The following is a 20,226-nucleotide window of genomic DNA, read 5'->3' on the forward strand; positions in this document are numbered from 1 at the left end:
GTGAGCTCCTTTACATGTGCCTATTGGCCGTCTGTATGTGTCTTTTGGAAAAGTGTCTATTTAGTCTTCTGCACATTTTTTGATCAGATTTTGTTGTTGTTCAGTTGTATGAGCTGTTTGTATATTTTAAAAATTAAGCCCTTGTTGGTCACATCATTTGCAGATATTTTTTCCCAGTCTATAGGTTGTCTCTTCATTGTGTTTATGGTTTCCTTTGCTGTGCAAAATCTTGTAAATTTGATTAGGTCCTATTTGTTTATTTTTTTAATTAAAAAAATAATTGTGGCCATACCTGGTCTTTGTTGCTGTGATGGTTTTTCTCTAGTTGTGATGAGCAGGGACTACTCTCTATTTGTGGTGTGTGGACTTCTCATTGAGATGGCTTCTCTTGTTGCAGAGTATGGGGTCCTGCATGTGTGGGCTCAGTGGTTCCAGCTCCTGGGCTCCAGAGCTCAGCAGGTGGGATCTTCTGGGACCAGGAATGGATCCTGTGTCTCCTGCACTGGCAGGTGGATTCTTTACCACTGAGCCACCGTATTTTTGTTTATATTTCTATTGCCTTAGAAGACTGACCTAAGAAAACATTGGTATAATTTATGTCGGAGAATATTTTGCCTTTAGTCTCTTCTAGGAGTTTTATGGTGTCACATCTAATGATAAAGTCTTTAAGCCATTTTTAGTTTATTTTGTGCATGGTGGGAGGGTGTGTTCTAACTTCTCTGATTTACATGCCTGTGTTTCTGTCCTTATGTCTTAGTCTCCTCTTCATCTAAGCACACCAGTCAGATCAGATTAGGTGCAATGTATTAAGGGTAACGATTACTTCTTTATGGTCCCTGTCACCAAATTCTAAGGTGCTAGTAACTAACATGACATGTGAATTTGAGGGGGACATGATTGGTGTAGAGCAGGCCTAGAATAGCAAAGTAAAAAGACTTCAGCAGAGTCAGTAGGTATGTGAGGAGCTCTGAGCTCTGGACACAAGGAGCTGGGATTCCACATCCACTAACTGCGGATTGTTAGACTTTGCTGGAAACTGCCCAAATATAAGATGTTCGTAGTATTGGGGTGATGAAAGAGTTGTGGAGATGGATGGTAGTGATGGCTGCACAACAATGTGAATGTACTTAATGCCACTATATGGCTATATGATTAAAATGGTAAATTTCATGTTAGGTATATTGTAACACACATACACACAAACCTGCATAGTAGCACTTAATCTTTGAGAACAGGAGAGAACAGGGTGAATGACACATGGCATGGCCTCCAGCTCTGATCTGACCCCCCTTTCCCAGCCTGTCCTGCTCATGACTTGAATTTTCCCTTAGAGAAGTGTCTTGTGTCTTGTCATGAGTTCAGTGACAGGCGCTAGTGCTGTGACAGGGATTCCTCACCCCCACCCTCCTGGTGTCATGAGTATCTTAGCCACCTTGTTCCAAGTACCCCACCCTGAACTCACAAATGCGGTTACCCCATCTTGTGAGCATCTGCACATGTTCTCCATCAATGCAGGAACAGATTCTTTTGGTCATAGCATCCATGTCACAGGGAGAGGAGAGCAAGGCATTATTTTGGTGCCAAGTAGAGTGTGCTGATCACAGAAGTTCTCCTGAGTTCTTTTTCAAACACAGGAGATATTTATAAAATCCTCTCAAATATTTGGGTGTACCACTTTGGATATATACTTGATAGAAGCAAGCTTAAGACTGTTGTTCATAATCAGAACCACACACTCTCTCGGGAAATTTAAAGCAGAGAGTGTGAAAGCAATTTAGGAAACCACTCAGCAGCAACTGGAGAGTGTTCTCAAGTTAGAGAATCAGATGGAACAATATGCTATGAGATATGGTGGTTGTGTGGAAACTTGGTCATGGGGAGGGTTTTGTATTAAAAGTGAATGAATTACACTTCTACTTGCTGTTAACAGTTTCCTTCAGTCATGAATTTATATCCAAGGTCATTGAGGTTCATGACTTTTACAACTTTATGCTGTGAACATGGTGGATTCTAGCACCTACAGAAGGTGAGGGGCCTTATATGAACTGATGCAGTCTCACCTGTGTCCAGCCATGGATCCCATCCTTGTTCAGCCCCATATCACCAGACCCTTCCTCCTGCATCATCAGCTCTTGGGGTCTGTCCTAATCAGACTCCCACACTGCTGTCTACACAGCTCACCACATGTTCCAGCCCTTTATGGACACTGCCCACCCCCCCCCACCCCCCACCCCGCCCCATTAAGGAAGCAGCTCCAGGTCCTCAAACAGGCTTGCTTCTTCTGCCCCCATCAGCTTTTCCAGCTCGTCCCCACACCCACTCGGTATCCAGCTGTGCTGGCTCTGTGGGGCTCCTTTCTCACCCCCATCTGTCTGTACACACTGGTCCCTCTGTTCAGAGCCAGGGAGCAGTGCACAGGACACAGAAGGAAGGTGGAAGAAGGGACCTGCCATTCCCTCCTTCTCCTCCAGGGGGCGCCCTGCCCTTCGTCTTCCCACAGCCCTCAGTGGGTGCACTTGATGATTTATGAGTCCCCTTGCCACCTATAAACTATGAATTCAGGAAGGTGCCTTAGCCCAGCATCTTCTGTCCCAGGAACCCTGCACCTGCTGTGCCTTCTTCCATGCTGTTTCCCTAGATAGTCACAGGGCTCCCATGTCTCCACATCTAAGACAGCAACTCCCCTTGTTTTTCCTTCAGAGCACAGGTCACAGCCCAATAGCACATTTTCTATACTTGTTCAGGGTGTCCTCTACACGGTGCAGAGTATTCTCTTCTATCTTGACCTGTGGGTGGGTCCTCAGCACTTAGGACAGTGCCTGGCTCCTCAACAAACCTCTGCTGATTGAATGAATGGAGGTGGGGAATCTCTCTGTCTTATTTGTATCACCTTCACCAGGGGATGTGTCCCCTCTTAATACAGCCCTTATATAGGATTATATGTGGGATCATAGAATTAACACAGCCTTTATATAGGAATAACTGTTATTCAACTGGTTGCTGACTCAATCATTTCTATGGCATGACTTGGAAATCTTTAAAAACTTGGAAAAGAGTGTATTTTTCTAGTGACTTGGATGAGAGCATTATTTAGGAAAAGTTCCAAGCCATCAACTGATCACTTCATTGTAATTACTTGTATTACCTTATCTGTGATGGAATGTTAGGAAGAAAACATCTTAAAACTTTTGGGTTGATTCATCTTGAACGTAACACCCCATCATATTTGATTAACATCCACCTTTAGGGACTATTGGCAGGCAATTATGAATTAAGGAGAAAAAATTCTGTTTGAAAACTTTAGTTCTAAGTTGAAAAGGTGTTAACCTTTTACGAACACTGAGCTGATGGATGTCTAAAGGTGAGAATGAATCCTTTTGGACTTAACAAAGCAATGGTGTATGTTTCTACATCCAGGGGTCTTGCTTTTGATCACAGACCCAGTGTCCAGAGTGTCCCCTTAGGACTTTTCTATCCTGAGTCCAAAGCACATGACTGCTTGTGGTTATGGAGGAGTGAAGAAGGGGCCTGACCTTTACTGAGTGGATTGGTGGTTTGATTTGTCAGAATGTGTGGATGAGTTGTCATTGACCTTGTTTTGAGATGAAGAAATTGAGGTTGGGTTGCTCGTCTGACGTCAGTTTTGTGAGAGGGGCTGAGATGCAGTCTGCTGGCTCCAGACTCTCCATCTGACTCACTCACAGGCTGAGCTGTGGCTCAGGTTCCTGAGATTTGCTCTGTGAGGGGCTGGGGCACCCAGAGTACCTGCCTGGAGCCCTGCCTGTGGTCACCGGGGCCCCAGACTCAGCCATTTGCTTCCCTGGAGGGGTTGTGAACCCTGTGGGATGAGACTACAGCTGAGTCCCTAGGGGTCTACATTTGAAATGTAGGAGTAGTTTTTTTTACTGTGAAAAAAATTTAAGGTTGAAGACTGAGGGTGTCTTGACTAAGAGAACTGATGGGTCCTCTGAACCACTGGATGATTTCCACTGTGATTTGGGCCATTTGGATTCTGTTCTTTTACTTTCATGTTTGGAAGGTGTTCAGTCATAATGAAAGAAGACTTGCTTCCTAGATGGAACTGGGATTGTTGTAGAGAGTGACAGAGGCCATGCTGACATTTATTTTATATCTAACATTCTTTGGGAAGAAGTGTCTAACAAATGCACTCTGGCAAAGATTACCAAGAATTGATTAATTTTTTGTCGTGAATATTTACATCATTTGCCGGGGTCCAGCCTCGGCTGATCCAGGGAGTTCGAAGTGGGGACGGCGTCAGCAAGGATCAGGATACAATAGCTTCAATTAGATATTAATTAAAGATGTAAAGAGTAATAGAATGAGGATAGCTCAGTAGGAAAATTCAGTGGAGAAAAAAGGCTGAGTAGCTTGGTTTACACGGGAGACCAATAAAACTTCAAGACAAGAAGCTTGCACCACTTACGTAGGCCGCAGACGTCCTTCTGTTCTCCCAAAGGAGAGGAGACACTGAGGCCTCCCCAGTCGGATCTTAGAAGCCCAGGCATAATTAGTAAGCATGGTGGGTTCCGCGCTCCAGATGGAGACTCAGCCAGAGTGAGAGAGAGAGCAACATGGGGAGACCAGTATTTCGAGAAACTGATCCCAGTCCTTTATTTTCCATGGTCTACTTTTATACACTGAGATGTTATGCAAAAGTCACGTGGGGTCAGCAGTCCTGACTTTTATCAAAGTCAGGTGCTTCATACAAATGTATACAGAGGTCTTAGGGGTGTTACATCATCTTCTGGCCAGGGGGCCTGCTGACAATTTATGACCCTCTCCTTGTGACAGCAGTCAGTCAACCAGGACACTTATTTCTCCAGGGGTGATTATTCTTAAAACAGACGCCACCCAAATAAAGTTACATTCCTATAGGGTGAGGGTGTAGTGGGTTTTAGTTAAGGAAAGAGTTTACTTAGCCTAAGGTCTAACGTGATTAATATCAAAGGTTAATACTTATTTCTTCTGTATATTCATTAATGTGTGTAAGGGCAGGGGGTATGGAGACTTAGCAACAAACATTGGCTCAGCAAATGAAAAACCCTTCACCAATACAATTTCTAATCAGCCCATTATACTTATACTAATAGTTTTCTAACTTTTCTAAGGAACCTGTTTTTAGAAGGTTTAAAGCATCTCGTGCCTCTCATGGTTGGGAGGCTATGAGCAATCACATGTGGCCGGACAAGCCTGTCAGGCAGGCTAGAGAACCTTCAGAGGAGTTTGTAGGTTAAAACACTCTTGTCACACCCAGGAGTTTTTATTAACTGGAGCTCTAGGTTAACTCCTTCTCCGAAAGAGGTGGTGGGGGACAGCCCCCTGTAAAGTCAGAGGTGCAGGTGGAAGCACAAAATGGTAAAGCAGGCAGGCTCTGGTTATGGGGGTAGATGCTCGAGGATTTCCAGGGGGACTCCTGAGGCTCGATCCCGCCTTTGCGTATGTCGAGCCTCCTTCCTCATAATCTTTGCCATGGGCGGAGTGCCTCACGCTGGCCCCCAACAATCATTAATTATAAATAATCACCTAGAAAGCTAAGAATGTACACATTTTTAAATGACATGGCTCCCTCTTCTCCCATTCCCAAATAGTGATAAAATAGTGTTTTAGTTTAGTCAAGTTTTGAAATCTCAGTATTACTCAGTTGTTTTCCTTTATGAAACATGTAAATAATTGTTAAGCTGAGTTTTAGAGGAAAAGACTTAGCTGTTAGTGCCTCCTTCACTGGACTGATTTTAAGAATTTTTTGTAGCAGTAGATTCAAATTTGCTGCTGATAAATTTAAGAACCTAGTTGGATTAATTGACTATGTTTATTTATTATTGATTTGGCATTTAAACTAAAGATCTGTGGTTGCTATGTGGTCTTTGTCTCACTGTTTTTAAAATATGTTTTCAGTTTAAGGCACTCCATTAATGTGCTTTTGGTTTCTGTACCTTTTACATTTATAGGTGTGTTCATCAGGCCTTGAAGGAGAAGATCACAATTTTAGTCACTCATCAGTTGCAATACCTAAAAGATGCAAGTCAGATTCTGATATTGAAAGATGTAAGTAATTTCTAGAAGTCTGTGGAATTGCTAGCCCTCAGATGTGTTGGGAGAAGGCAATGGCACCCCACTCCAGTACTCTTGCCTGGAAAACCCCATGAACGGAGGAGCCTAGTAGGCTGCAGTCTGTGGGGTCGCAAAGAGTCAGACACGACTGAGAGACTTCACTTTCACTTTTCACTTTCATGCATTGGAGAAGGAAATGGCAACCCACTCCAGTGTTTTTGCCTGGAAAATCCCAGGGATGGCGGAGCCTGTTTGGACTGCCATCTATGGGGTCGCACAGAGTCGGATACAACTGAAGTGACTTAGCAGCATCAGCAGCAGCAGTAACAGCAGTGTTGAAGGACAGACCTCCTTTCTGGTCACTTTCCTTGGATTCATGGTAGACACCCTCTTCTCCCTCAGTTTTTCACCCTCTTCTCAGAGCTGGTGTTCACACCTTGGAGGATGAATCTAAAGCTCTGTAGAAGTGTCACTATTACACTCTAAGCCATATAAACCCTAAAGTGTGTAAGAGTGCAACCACAGGATTATTGAATCATCCCTGCTCTAATGAAGTTTGTTAAGGATAATGATGCAGTTTTATTTAGAACTTTTTATTTTCCTCTTCCGTGACTTAAGTCAAAGTGTATTACTTACAAATTAGAGATTCTAAGATCTGTTGGTATCCAAGAGATTCTCATACATAGTTTGCCTAAAGAGCATCTTCCATTAACTCCAGAAGTGAGGTTGGGTAGCCGAGCACCTGGATCAGAGATGCCCTCTCTGCTGGTGTCTCCAGTTGCTAGTCTCCCTGCCCAGGTCTCTTGTGTGTGCAGCAGGAGGACAAGGCTCTGCCTTCACGGGGCTCCTGTTCTTATGGGGACGGATGTGCCAAAGAGAGAGTGAGAGTGACATCCTAGCCTCTCTAAAAAGCTGGTGCCTAATGGGGTCTGAGTGACATGAAGGTAGGGGTCACACAGTCATCTAGGGGAGGGGTCTGAGGCAGGGAGTCCTGAGGAAGGAGCTGAACTGGCAGGTTGGAGGAACAGCAGGAAGACAAGTGTGTCTGAGGAGAGTGAGCAGGGGATGTGGAGGGAGCTGGTCTCTGAGCAGTGGCCAGGGGACGGGAACTGGCATGGAAGTCTTGGATGGCCCAGAGCAGAGGAGCAATGTGGTCTGATATCAAATTTGAGAGATTTCTCTGATGGTCACTGGAGGGGTGACAGGAGAAGCAATTCCAGGTCTTAGTAAAGCTGAGAAGACAGAAATGTGGACTCAGGCTAGAGTATCAGCTTCTAGAGCTGCTGTAACCAAGTACTGCCAACTGGGTGACTTAAAACAGCAGAAGTTTATCGTCTCCCTGCTCTGGAGGTTATGGGTCCCAAATCCAGGTGCTGGCAGGGCTGTGTTCTCCCTGAAGGCTCCAGGGGAGAATCCTTCCTTCCAGCCTCTGGTGTTTGCCAGCCTTCCTTGTGTTCCTTGGCTTCCAACTGCAGCACTATGTTCTCTGCCTCTGATACCACTTGGCCATTGTCCCTGTGTCTGGGCCTCTTCTCATAAGACCATCAGTCATATTGGATTTAGGGTCACCCTGCACCAGTGCGACCTCATCTTAACTTGATTACATCTGGAAAGACCCTGTTTCCAAATAAGGTTATGTCCACAGGTGTCACGTTTGAACTTATCTTTTTGAGGAGGCAGCACCATCTGACCCACAGCTCCTAGCATAGTTGGGAGGTGGGGTTTAGTGAGAAGTTTTCAGACTTGGTGGTAGTTTGATGCTTCACTTTTTGGCTCATTTACATCTGGTCCTCAGCATCTTTTTCTTTAGCATCTGAATGTTCCACAGAACCTTGGTCAGATACTTGACTTATGAAATAAATCTCTGCTCCAAGAAAGATTATTAAAATACAGAACCTCTGTCTCTCTGGAAGCAGTTCCATGTGTCTCCTCTAGGAATGTGACTCCTCTCCACTCCTGTAGGAATGGGGAGAGGAGCTAAGATTTTTCAAGCTTGAGAGCAGTTGACTTCATGTACAAAAGGGGCACTTCTAGTGTGTAAATCCCAGTGTTGACGGTGTTATGAGCACAGGATTCGTGGGCAGGAGAATAACCTACTTACCAGTCCCTAGATGTTTTCAGTTCAGTTCAGTTGCTCAGTTGTGTCTGACTCTTTGGGACCCCATGAATTGCAGCAGGCCAGGCCTCCCTGTCCATCACCAACTCCCAGAGTTCACTGAGACTCACGTCCATCGAGTCAGTGATGCCATCCAGCAATCTCATCCTCTGTCGTCCCTTTCTCCTCTTGCCCCCAATCCCTCCCAGCATCAGAGTCTTTTCCAATGAGTCAACTCTTCGCATGAGGTGGCCAAAGTACTGGAGTTTCAGCTTTAGCATCATTCCTTCCAAAGAAATCCCAGGGTTAATCTCCTTCAGAATGGACTGGTTGGATCTCCTTGCAGTCCAAGGGACTCTCAAGAGTCTTCTCCAACACCACAGTTAAAAAGCATCAATTCTTCCATGCTCAGCTTTCTTCATAGTCCAACTCTCACATCCATACATGACCACTGGAGGAAACCATAGCCTTGACTAGACGGACCTTTGTTGGCAAAGTAATGTCTCTGCTTTTGAATATGCTATCTAGGTTGGTTATAACTTTCCTTCCAAAGAGTAAGCGTCTTTTAATTTCATGGCTGCAGTCACCATCTGTAGTGATTTTGGAGCCCAGAAAAATAAAGTCTGACACTGTTTCCACTGTTTCCCCATCTATTTCCCATGAAGTGATGGGACCGGATGCCATAATCTTTGTTTTCTGAATGCTGAGCTTTAAGTCAACTTTTTCACTCTCCACTTTCACTTTCATCAAGAGGCTTTTGAGTTCCTCTTCACTTTCTGCCATAAGGGTGGTGTCATCTGCATATCTGAGGTTATTGATATTTCTCCTAGCAATCTTGATTCCAGCTCATGCTTCTTCCAGTCCAGCGTTTCTCATGATGTACTCTGTATATAAGTTAAATAAGCAGGGGGACAATATACAGCCTTGACGTACTCCTTTTCCTATATGGAACCAGTCTGTTGTTCCATGTCCAGTTCTAACTGTTGCTTCCTGACCTGCATAACAGGTTTCTCAAGAGGCAGGTCAGGTGGTCTGGTATTCCCATCTCTTTCAGAATTTTCCACAGTTTATTGTGATCCACACAGTCAAAGGCTTTGGCATAGTCAATAAAGCAGAAATCGATGTTTTTCAGGAACTCTCTTGCTTTTTCCATGATCCAGCAGATGTTGGCAGTTTGATCTCTGGTTCCTCTGCCTTTTCTAAAATCAGCTTGAACATGAGGAAATTCACAGTTCACATATTGCTGAAGCCTGGCTTGGAGAATTTTGAGCATTACTTTACTAGCATGTGAGATGAGTGCAATTGTGTGGTAGTTGGAGCATTCTTTGGCATTGCATTTCTTTGGGATTGGAATGAAAACTGACCTTTTCCAGTCCTGTGGCCACTGCTGAATTTTCCAAATTTGCTGGCATATTGAGTGTAGCACTTTCACAGCATCATCTTGCAGGATTTGAAATAGCTCAACTGGAATTCCATCACCTCCACTAGCTTTGTTTGTAGTGATCTTTATAAGGCCCACTGGACTTCACATTCCAGGATGTCTGGCTCTAGGTCGATGATCACATCATTGTAATTATCTGGGTCGTGAAGATCTTTTTTGTATAGTTCTGTGTATTCTTGCCACCTCTTCTTAATATCTTCTGTTATGTCTATACCGTTTCTGTCCTTTATCAAGCCCATCTTTGCATGAAATGTTCCCTTGGTATATCTAATTTTCTTGAAGAGATCTCTAGTCTTTCCCATTCTGTTGTTTTCCTCTATTTCTTTTTATTGTTCGCTGAGAAAGGCTTTCTTATCTCTTCTTGCTATTCTTTGGAAATCTGCATTCAGATGCTTATATCTTTCCTTTTCTCCTTTGCTTTTCACTTCTCTTCTTTTCACAGCTATTTGTAAGGCCTCCCCAGACAGCCATTTTGCTTTTTTGCGTTTCTTTTCAACGGGGATGGTCTTGATTCCTGTCTACTGTACAATGTCACGAACCTCATTCCATAGTTCATCAGGCACTCTATCTATCAGATCTAGGCCCTTAAATCTATTTCTCACTTCCACTGTATAATCATAAGGGATTTGATTTAGGTCATACCTGAATGGTCTAGTGGTTTTCCCTACTTTCTTCAATTTAGGTCTGAATTTGGTAATAAGGAGTTCATGATCTGAGCCACAGTCAGCTCCCAGTCTTGTTTTTGTTGACTTTATAGAGCTTCTCCATCTTTGGGTGCAATGAACATAATAAATCTGATTTTGGTGTTGACCATCTGATGATGTCCATGTGTAGAGTCTTCTCTTGTGTTGTTGGAAGAGGGCGTTTGCTATGACCAGTGCATTTTCTTGGCAAAACTCAGTTAGTCTTTGCCCTGCTTCATTCAGTATTCCAAGGCCAAATTTACCTGTTACACCAGGTATTTCTTGACTTCCTACTTTTGCATTCCAATTCCCTATAATGAAAAGGACATCTTTTTTGGGTGTTAGTTCTAAAAGGTCTTGTAGGTCTTCATAGAACCGTTAAACTTCAGCTTCTTCAGCATTATTGGTTGAGGCATAGACTTGGATTACTGTTATATTGAATGGTTTGCCTTGGAAACGAATGTTTTAGATGTTTCAGAGTCCCCTATCGCTTCCTTTGAGGGCACTGCCCCCAGTTTTAGTACTTACAAAATAACTGTTTGTCCACTGGTGGGCACTCTTGGATGAGTTGGAGTCCATCCTCATTGTTGGGTCTCTCTCTTGTAGCAGAGGGGAGATGGCTACCCCCTTGTCCCCTCAGAATTGTCAGCACTTGGCTGCTGAGTGAAATTTCTGTCTTTATACTTCTAGTCATTTCATTGTGCATATTAGAGATATGAAGTTGTGAGTGGTGATTTTATTAAAGAGGTATGTGAATTTTTCCTGCCAAGTGGAACGAGACACAATATATCCTGCATAATTTTCTAGTTCTGCAGTATCAGATGGTACCCAGATGCTTCACTGGGTTTCTCCCAGTCGCTCACCTCAAGACATAGGGTGAGAGGGGTCCTAGCTAGGGTCCTGGGCCATCTTCTTCCACCTGACCTGCATTAACCAGAGCTGCTCTCATTTGATGAGTTTTGCATCCTGAGAATTTTTTCCCTAAAGTTTTATTTGCCACTCAATGATCACCTGAATCTTATTTCAGGGTCAGAAATAGTGAAACATCTGCACATTATTTTGACTTTATAAGGGAGGGAAACTGCAATGATGTGTCACATGTGTTCAAAGAACATGATTAGATTGGCTGTAGTTTAAGCAGCTGCCTGATTGGGGAAGCCTGGTTGGTTGCTTGTGGTCGGTTGGTGTGAAGTTTTCTCTTGCATCTGTGTGCACTGATTGTGGCTTAGGTTTTGGTTTGCAGGCGCAGACTGTCAAGGCATTAGAGCCATCCCAACTTCATGGCCTCTTTGTTTAATTATTTTAACAGATGGAATATTGAATTTTCATTTGGAAACTTTGTTGATCCTTGTGTCTCTCTAATGCACTCTAAGTCCTCCAGACAGTTGTAAGGACCATGAATATGCAGCTTATGGGTTCCCTGTTCAAGGCTGGTTCCTACATGTCCTGTCCCAGCCGGGGCACATGATACTGTGATAGTGAAGGTGGTCAGTGAAATTCAATGAGCGACTGTTACGTATGCAGATGTGCTTGTGCCCACCTCTGTGTCAGTAATTTTCTTTTCTGGAATACTCTCCCCAGGGTTTTAATTTTTTTTAAATTTTGCTTGTCACGTGAGGTTTCTCTGAGTTCTCTTGTCTCTAGAGATTGTGCTGATCCTCCCAGCAACTTCTGTACTTCTTGCTTCCCTAAGTGTCCATGGTAGTTATGTGAACAGCCTCCATTTTTAACCCACAAGCACACATTTCTTTCAAATACCCCAGCACTTAACACAGGGTTTGGCAGAGAACAGAATGCTCAGTTCTGTTTGAGTTGGCTATATTTCTCAACAAGAATTCTAGACCCAGGTATCTTTTATTTTCTTCAAAAATAATAATTTAAGACCAGATAACATTTCATGCAGAGAAGGCAATGGCACCCCACTCCAGTACTCTTGCCTGGAAAATCCCATGGGTGGAGGAGCCTGGAAGGCTGCAGTCCATGAGGTCACACAGAGTTGGACACGACTGAAGTGACTTAGCAGCAGCAAATTTCTTGATTAGTATTCCGGTTGGTTTAATATTATCGAGGGCTTCCCTGGTGGCTCAGATGGTAAAGAATCTGCCTGCAATGTGGGAGACCCGGCTTCAATCCCTGGGTCAGGAAAATCCTTGGAGAAGGGAATGGCAACCAACTCCAGTATTATTGCCTGGAGAATCCCATGGACAGTGGAGCCTAGCAGGCTACAGTCCATGGTGTTGAAACGAGTCAGACACAACTGAGCAGCTAACAATATTATCAAATGTAAATTAATTCCTCTCAATTTTTTTTTAATTTTATTTTAGGACAAAACGGTGGAAAGGGGGACTTACTCTGAGTTCCTGAAATCTGGGGTAGATATTTTTTCCCTTTTTGAGAAGAGAAATAAGCAGCCTGGATCATCTCCAGTTCTAGGAACTCCTACTCTGATCTCCGAGTCTTTGGTTCGGTCTCCATCGTCTCCCAGACCCTCCTTAAAAGATGCAGTTCCAGAAGACCAAGATGTGAGTTTCTATCCTGCAGAATGCCCGAATCTGTCTGCTTTTGGTGGCCTCATGGACCTTCAGTCTGCTCTGCTCATGACATGTTTATTTGTCCCAAAGTAGGCCCTAAGTTTCCCAAAGTCTTATTCCATGGAATGGATAGAAGAACATGAAAGGAGCAAGCCTGCTTGGAGTTCCCCTTTGGGTGTAGGTTAGAGAATCTTATGGGGACCAGGAGTGGGTGCACTGCTGTGAATTTCTGGGTGCTTGTGGCTCACACTGAAATAAGAACTCTTCAATTTACCATAGTTACATCCTACTTGCTCTGGTGGCCCCTGGGTTCCCTTATGCATCCAGAGGCTTAATGTGAAGACACCCTTAGATGAGGCCTCCTGTGATCACATTAAATCAGCTTCTTTTCCTATATGTTGGAAGGTCTGGCACTGCAGGTGACTGATGGTAGTATTTTGCCCTATTGTCAGAGGTAACATGTGCAAAAGACCTGACACATGGTAGACACTTTGGAGTTAGTTTCCATCTTCACCTTTCTTACCAGTCAAGACCAACAACCACATCTTATCCACCTTGAATCCCAGTGGCCAGCATAGAGCTGTGGACATCCTAGCCTCCTGTGACTATAATGCATTTTAAGTCCTCCAGACAGAAATGCAGAAATGCACTAGATCTCCCTTAAAAACATACACAGATATTTCTCAATATCCAAACCGAGGAGCCTGGATAATTCTGTTAAGCATTCAGATTAGTTATTCAGTTTCTAAACTCAGGAATCACTCTCTGAAGTTTAAGAACCAAATAGATTCAGATCAAAAGTCCCTCTGCTATCCAGATTTTCATGACTCTTACCCACTGTATGAACTTAGTTTATTGCATTTGTCTAGTATTTTGATCCCCAACTACAGTTAAACTTTCCATAATTGAGTGATACAAGTCATCTAGAGAGATACATTAATTCCATATCATTTTACACATTATTTTAGAACAAGCTTCTGCATTTGTCCTTGAATCAGGTAGGCTGTACTTGTGCTGACAGTCATGGTTGACTTTAAGCAAACTCATCCAGCAGTGCATAACCTTGTGAAAATGATGTTTCCTTATTTCTAATAGATTTCTAGTAGTGGGATAGCTGGGTAAACACCTATGTGTTTTGGCCAGATATTCCCACACCCTTCTCCATGGGAGATGGACCATCTTGTACTCTCACCAGTGTATGAAATGTGTCTGTTTTCTACAGCTTTGCAGTGAGGCCATTGTTGAACTCTTGAAATTTGGAGTTCATCATTTAAAATTTATCTCTCACTGCCATTTTCCCCTTCCAGACTGAGAATATACAAGTTACACTACCTCTAGAGGACTATTTGGAAGGAAAAGTTGGTTTTAAGACCTATAAGAATTACTTCACAGCTGGTGCTGGCTGGCCCCTCATCACCTTCCTTATTCTAGTAAACATTGCAGCTCAGGTACGTAAGGGCATTTATTTTGGTTTGTGCACTCAGATTGATAATTACATACTATTTATACTGTATTTTGGACTTCCCCAGTGGCTCAGATGGTAAAGCGTCTGTCTACAATGCAGGAGACCTGGGTTCGATCCCTGAGTCAGGAAGATTCCCTGGAGAAGTAAATGGCAACCCACTCCAGTACTCTTGCCTAGAAAATCCCATGGACGGAGGAGCCTGGTGCAGGCTACTGCCCATGAGGTCGCAAAGAGTCAGACACGACTGAGCAACTTCACTTTCACTACACTGTATTTTATAATTATTTTTAGATGTGTGTATTAAGAGATTTATTTTGAAAAACCAGCTGAGGTTGTGCATTCTAGCTGGGTGAATCTGAAATCAGGAAGGCAGGTCTGCAGGCTAGAAGCTCAGGCAGGCGCTGACCCTGCTGACTTGAGGCAGAATTTCTTCCTCCCCCTGGAAGCCTCAGGTATTGCTCTTCAGGCCTCTGTCTGACGGAACAAGGCTGCCACAAAAGTTATTACTCCATCTTTCAGTCTACTTGGATTTGCATTGAAATACATTAGCAAAGAGCTGACTCATTTGAAAAGACCCTGATGTTGGGAAAGATTGAAGGCAGGAGGAGAAGGGGACGACAGAGGATGAGATGGTTAGATGGCATCACCAACTCAGTGGACATGAGTTTGGGTCAACTCCTGGAGTTGGTGATGGATAAGGAGGCCTGGCATGCTGCGGTTCATGGGGTTACAAAGAATCAGACATGACTGAGTGACTGAACTGACTGACATTACATGTGGGGAGCAGTGTCTTCTGGGGAAAAGGGGATCTGTTTTAAAGATATTAAAATGTATCATGCCCTCCCCTGACCTATGGTCATCTGGGGTGTGGGGCTTGGTGCAGACCTGAGCCGGAAGGACCGTCTCTGTGTTCTGGAGCCTTTCTATCCCCCATGCTAGTGAGTGGTGGTTTGAGGGCTCAGTAATGTCAATGTGTGAATGATTGCTGTTTCCTGTTCCAGGTTGCCTACGTCCTGCAGGACTGGTGGCTTGCACTCTGGTGAGTGATTCCTGGTCTGACCCAAAGTGCTGAGAAATTGGGCCGGGGTGGGGCTTGTTTAACCTCCATTTACGACCATCCAGTAATTTCCTCGAAGAAAAAGTAAACTTCTTGTGGGTGGAGTGTGATCACCACGTGGTCTCTCCCCATGTTCCTCTCTTTAGCAGCTTCTTCACAGACAATTTGTTTTCTTTTTTTTGCTTTTGAACTTTTTGTTTTGTATTGGAGTATAGCCAGTTAACAATTTTGTGATGGTTTCAGGTGAATAGCAAAGATACTCAGCCATACATATGCATGTATCCGTTCTACACTGTCCCCTTCCTATCCAGGCTGCCACATAACATTCAGAGAGTTCCATGTGCTATACAATAAGTTCTTGTTGGTTATCTATTTTAAATATAGTGTGTGCATGGCCATCACAAACTCCCTAACTATCCCTTCCCCTCCAGCAACCATAAGTTCATTTTCTAAGTCTCTCTTCACAGTTTTGAGAACTGAAAATCATCATTCAGATTTTTAAAAGGGAGACACACAGAGGGTCTTGTGAGCTGGGAAACACTTTCCAGCATGAAATGTGTTTCTCAAATTGAGGTAATTTTTTTTTTAACATTTGTGTAAATTCTATGTTTATGTATAGTATAATATTTTTTCTTCCCTGTTCCATAGGGCGAATTTACAAATTAACCTGTATTCTGGGGCATTAGTAAAAGAAGATGCAGATGTGATGCTCCTTCTGAACTGGTGCTTAAGAGTTTATTCAGGTAAAGTTGACTCATCTGCTCTATTATATCAGAGTTTAAGGTACTTACAATGAGTCTGTGAGCAACGAGGGCTTCCAGAGTAATTCAGTAATGTCTTAACAGATTAACTGTCTGAGTTGCATTTACTCTGAGAATTGATTAGAATAATTATTTTAAAGACCTACTAGAAGAAAAGGGGTTGAATGAAGACTCTTAATTTACTCTGCACTGGATGTTGGTGGTTAAATCAGGATTGCACATTCAGCAAGTCAGCCACTGGAAATGCGTGGCAATTGTTTATTCTAATAGGTTGTTTTAGCTAACTCTGATATTGTTATATGGATGGGCAAGGGGATTAGAAATGGATCCCCACCCTGTGGTTCAGGTTGTTCCAATTCTGTCCAAATAAGCCTTGGCTTTTATTGATCTTAGATGAAAACCTCTGGCAGCATGGGCCCCAAATAAAATCATTATTGCCTCCCAGGTATGAATACTTCCCTTCACCACACTGCTAATCACTAATTACTTGAGAAGCTAAGCAGGGGGAATCCAGTGTCTGGGATTAGATTCCCTCTCTTTCTTACCTTGAGATTAGTATTATGTCCTTCTCAACTGTGTGATTATTTTAACAATTGGCTTTCCAGGCTAATATTAACATGACTCTCTCTATTCACAAGAATGTTTAGAATATATATAGCATTAAATACTATTTAAAGCATATGTTCACCTAAAATTTTAAATATATTCTTTATCCATTCATCTGTTAATGGACATTTAGATTTCTTCCATGTCCTGGCTATCATAAATAGTGCGGCTATGAACATTGGGTTCATGTCTCTTTTTGAATTATGGATTTCTCAGGGTACCCGCGTAGTAGGATTTCTGGGTCATCAGTTCAGTTCAGTCGCTCAGTCATGTCTGACTCTTTGCGACCCCTGGACTGCAGCATGCCAGCCCTCTTTGTCCACCATCAACTCTAGAAGTTTACCCAAAATCATGTCCATTGAGTGGGTCATGCCATCCAACCATCTCATCCTCTGTTGTCCCCTTCTCCTCCCTCCTTCAATCTTTCCCAGCATCAGGGTCTTTTCAAATGAGTCAGTTCTTTGCATAAGGTGGCCAAAGTATTGGAGTTTCAGCTTCAATATCAGTCCTTCCATGAACACTCAGGAGTGATCTCCTTTAGGATGGACTGTTTGGATCTCCTTGCAGTCCAGGAGACTCTCAAGAGTCTTCTCCAACACCACGGTTCAAAAGCATCAATTCTTCAGTGCTCAGCTTTCTTTATAGTCCAACTCTCACATTCACATATGACTAATGGAAAACCATAGCCTTAACTAGATGGACCTTTGTTGACAAAGTAATGTCTCTGCTTTTTAATATGCTGTCTAGGTTGGTCATAACGTTCCTTCCAAGGAGGAAGCGTCTTTTAATTTCATGGCTGCAGTCACCATCTGCAGTGATTTTGGAGCCCCCTAAAATAAAGTCAGCAACTGTTTCCACTGTTTCCCCATCTGTTTTCCATGAAGTGATGGGACCAGATGCCATGATCTTAGTTTTCTGAATGTTGAGCTTTAAGCCAACTTTTTCACTCTCCTCTATTACTTTCATCAAGATGCTCTTTAGTTCTTCTTCACTTTCTGCCATAAGGGTGGTGTCATCTGCATATCTGGGGTTTTTGATATGTTCTCCTGGCAATCTTGATTCCAGCTTGTACTTCCTCCAGCCCAGCATTTCTCATGATGTACTCTGCATATAAGTTAAATAAGCAGGGTGACAATATACAGCCTTGATGTACTCTTTTCATATTTAGAACCAGTCTGTTGTTTCATGTCCAGTTCTAACTGTTGCTTCCTGACCTGCATACAGATTTCTCAAGAAGGCAGGTCAGGCAGTCTGGTATTTCCATCTCTTTCAGAATTTTCCACAGTTTGTTGTGATCCACACAGTCAAAGGCTTTGGCATAGTCAGTATAGCGGAAATAGTTGTTTTTATGGAACTATCTTGCTTTTCTGATGATCCAATGGATGTTGACAATTTGATCTCTGTTTCCTCTGCCTTTTCTAAACCAGCTTGAACACCTGGAAGTTCACAATTCACGTGTTGCTAAAGCCTGGCTTGGAGAAATTCGAGCATTACTTTACTAGTGTGTGAGATGAGTGAAATTGTGTTTGGCATTGCTTTCTTTGCGATTGGAATGAAAACTGACCTTTTCCACTCCTGTGGCCACTGCTGAGTTTTCCAAATTTTCTGGCACATTGAGTGCAGCACTTTCATAGCATCATCTTTTAGGATTTGAAATAGCTCTACTGGAATTCCATTTCCTCCACTAGCTATGTTTGTAGTGATTTTTGAAGGCCCACTTGACTTCACATTCCAGAATGTCTGGCTCTAGGTGAGTGATCATACCATCGTGATCATCTGGGTCGTGAAGATCTTTTTTGTACAGTTCTTCTGTGTATTCTTGCCACCTTTTCTTAATATCTTCTGCTTCTGTTAGGTCACTACCATTTCTGTCCTTTATTGAGCCCATCTTTGCATGAAATTTTCCCTTGGTATCTCTAATTTTTGAAGAGATCTCTAGTCTTTCCCATTTTATTATTTTCCTCTATTTCTTTGACTGATCACTGAGGAAGGCTTTTTTTATCTCTCCTTGCTATTCTTTGGAACTCTGCATTCAAATGGGTATTTCTCCTTTTTTTCGCTTCTCTTCTTCACACAGCTATTTGTAAGGCCTCTTCAGACAGCCGTTTTGCTTTTTTGCATTTATTTTTCTTGGGAATGGTCTTGATCCCTGTCTCCTGTACAATGTCACAAACCTCCATCCATAGTTCATCAGGCCCTCTGTCTATCAGATATAGTCCCTTAAATCTATTTCCCACTTCCACTGTATATTCGTAAGGGATTTGATTTAGGTCATACCTGAATGGTCTAGTGGTTTTCCCTACTTTCTTCAATTTAAGTCTGAATTTGGCAATAAGGAGTTCATGATCTGAGCCATAGTTAGCTCCCAGTCTTGTTTTTGCTGACTGTATAGAGCTTCTCCATCTTTGGCTGCAAAGAATATAATCAATCTGATTTCAGGTTGACCATCTGGTGATGTCTATGTATCGAGTCTTTTCTTGTGTTGTTGGAAGAGGGTGTTTGCTATGATCACTGTATTCTCTTAGGAAAACTCTATGAGCCCTTTCCCTGCTTTATTCTGTACTCCAAGGCCAAATTTGCCTATTACTCCAGGTGTTTCTTGACTCCTTACTTTTGCATTCCAGTCCCCTATAATGAAAAGGACATCTTTTTTGGGTGTTAGTTCCAAAAGGTCTTTAGGTCTTCATAGAACCATTCAACTTCAGCTTCTTCAGCATTACTGGTTGGGGCATAGACTTGGATTACCATGATACTGAATGGTTTGCCTTGGAAATGAACAGAGATCTTTCTGTCGTTGCTGAGATTGCATCTAAGTACTGCATTTTGGACTCCTTTGTTGACTCTAATGGCTACTCCATTTCTTCTAAGGGATTCCTGCCCACAGTAGTTGATATGATGGTCATCTGAGTTAAAGTCACCCATTCCAGTCCATTATAGTTTGCTTATTCCTAAAACGTCGATGTTCACTCTTTCCATTCATTCTCCAGGGGATCTTGCCAACCTAAGGACTGAACCCAGGTCTCCCGCATTGCAGGCTGATGCTTTATTCTGAACTGAGCCCCCAAGCACTTAGTGAGAGATTAGGTACTTGTTTAGATTTACTATCTCATGTCAAAATATAATCTGTAGTTTCTTGCAATTCAGTTATATAAGAGATTGTCTTGTCCACTTGCAACTTAACATTGTCTTTTCAAACTTTTTAAAGCTACTTGGGCATAGAAGTAGCTACTTGGTTCAGGATTGGGAACATGTGTACACCTGTGGCAGATGCATGTTGATGTATGGCAAAACTAATACAATATTGTAAAGTAAAAAATAATAATAATAATAATAAATAAAAATAAAATAAATATTTTGCTTTCCAATGTTTAGTTAGTTTCTACTGTACATCAGAGTGAGCCAATTATATATAAATATCCTCTCTTTTTTGGATTTCCTTCCTATCTAGGTCACCAGAAAGCTTTGAGTAGAGCTCCTTGTGCTATACAGTAGGTTCTTAAGAAGCTACTTTACAT

General features: G+C 42.7%; 1 protein-coding gene across 2 annotated transcripts in view; it reads left to right on the forward strand.

Annotated features, from left to right (window-relative positions):
• Window positions 1-20,226, forward strand: part of LOC100847574 (ATP-binding cassette sub-family C member 4) — a 227,330-nt gene that overhangs the window by 43,504 nt on the left and 163,600 nt on the right. For both annotated transcript variants that reach the window (XM_059884455.1, XM_024989092.2), the window contains exons 11-15: window positions 5,970-6,066; window positions 12,616-12,813; window positions 14,130-14,270; window positions 15,289-15,326; window positions 15,993-16,087. In XM_059884455.1, the coding sequence (XP_059740438.1) occupies window positions 5,970-6,066; window positions 12,616-12,813; window positions 14,130-14,270; window positions 15,289-15,326; window positions 15,993-16,087 (569 nt within the window). The remainder of the gene's footprint in view (window positions 1-5,969; window positions 6,067-12,615; window positions 12,814-14,129; window positions 14,271-15,288; window positions 15,327-15,992; window positions 16,088-20,226) is intronic.

The sequence above is a fragment of the Bos taurus genome, unplaced genomic scaffold, assembly GCF_002263795.3.
Source record: "Bos taurus isolate L1 Dominette 01449 registration number 42190680 breed Hereford unplaced genomic scaffold, ARS-UCD2.0 Leftover_ScbfJmS_2057, whole genome shotgun sequence".
Classification (NCBI taxonomy): Eukaryota; Metazoa; Chordata; class Mammalia; order Artiodactyla; family Bovidae; genus Bos; species Bos taurus.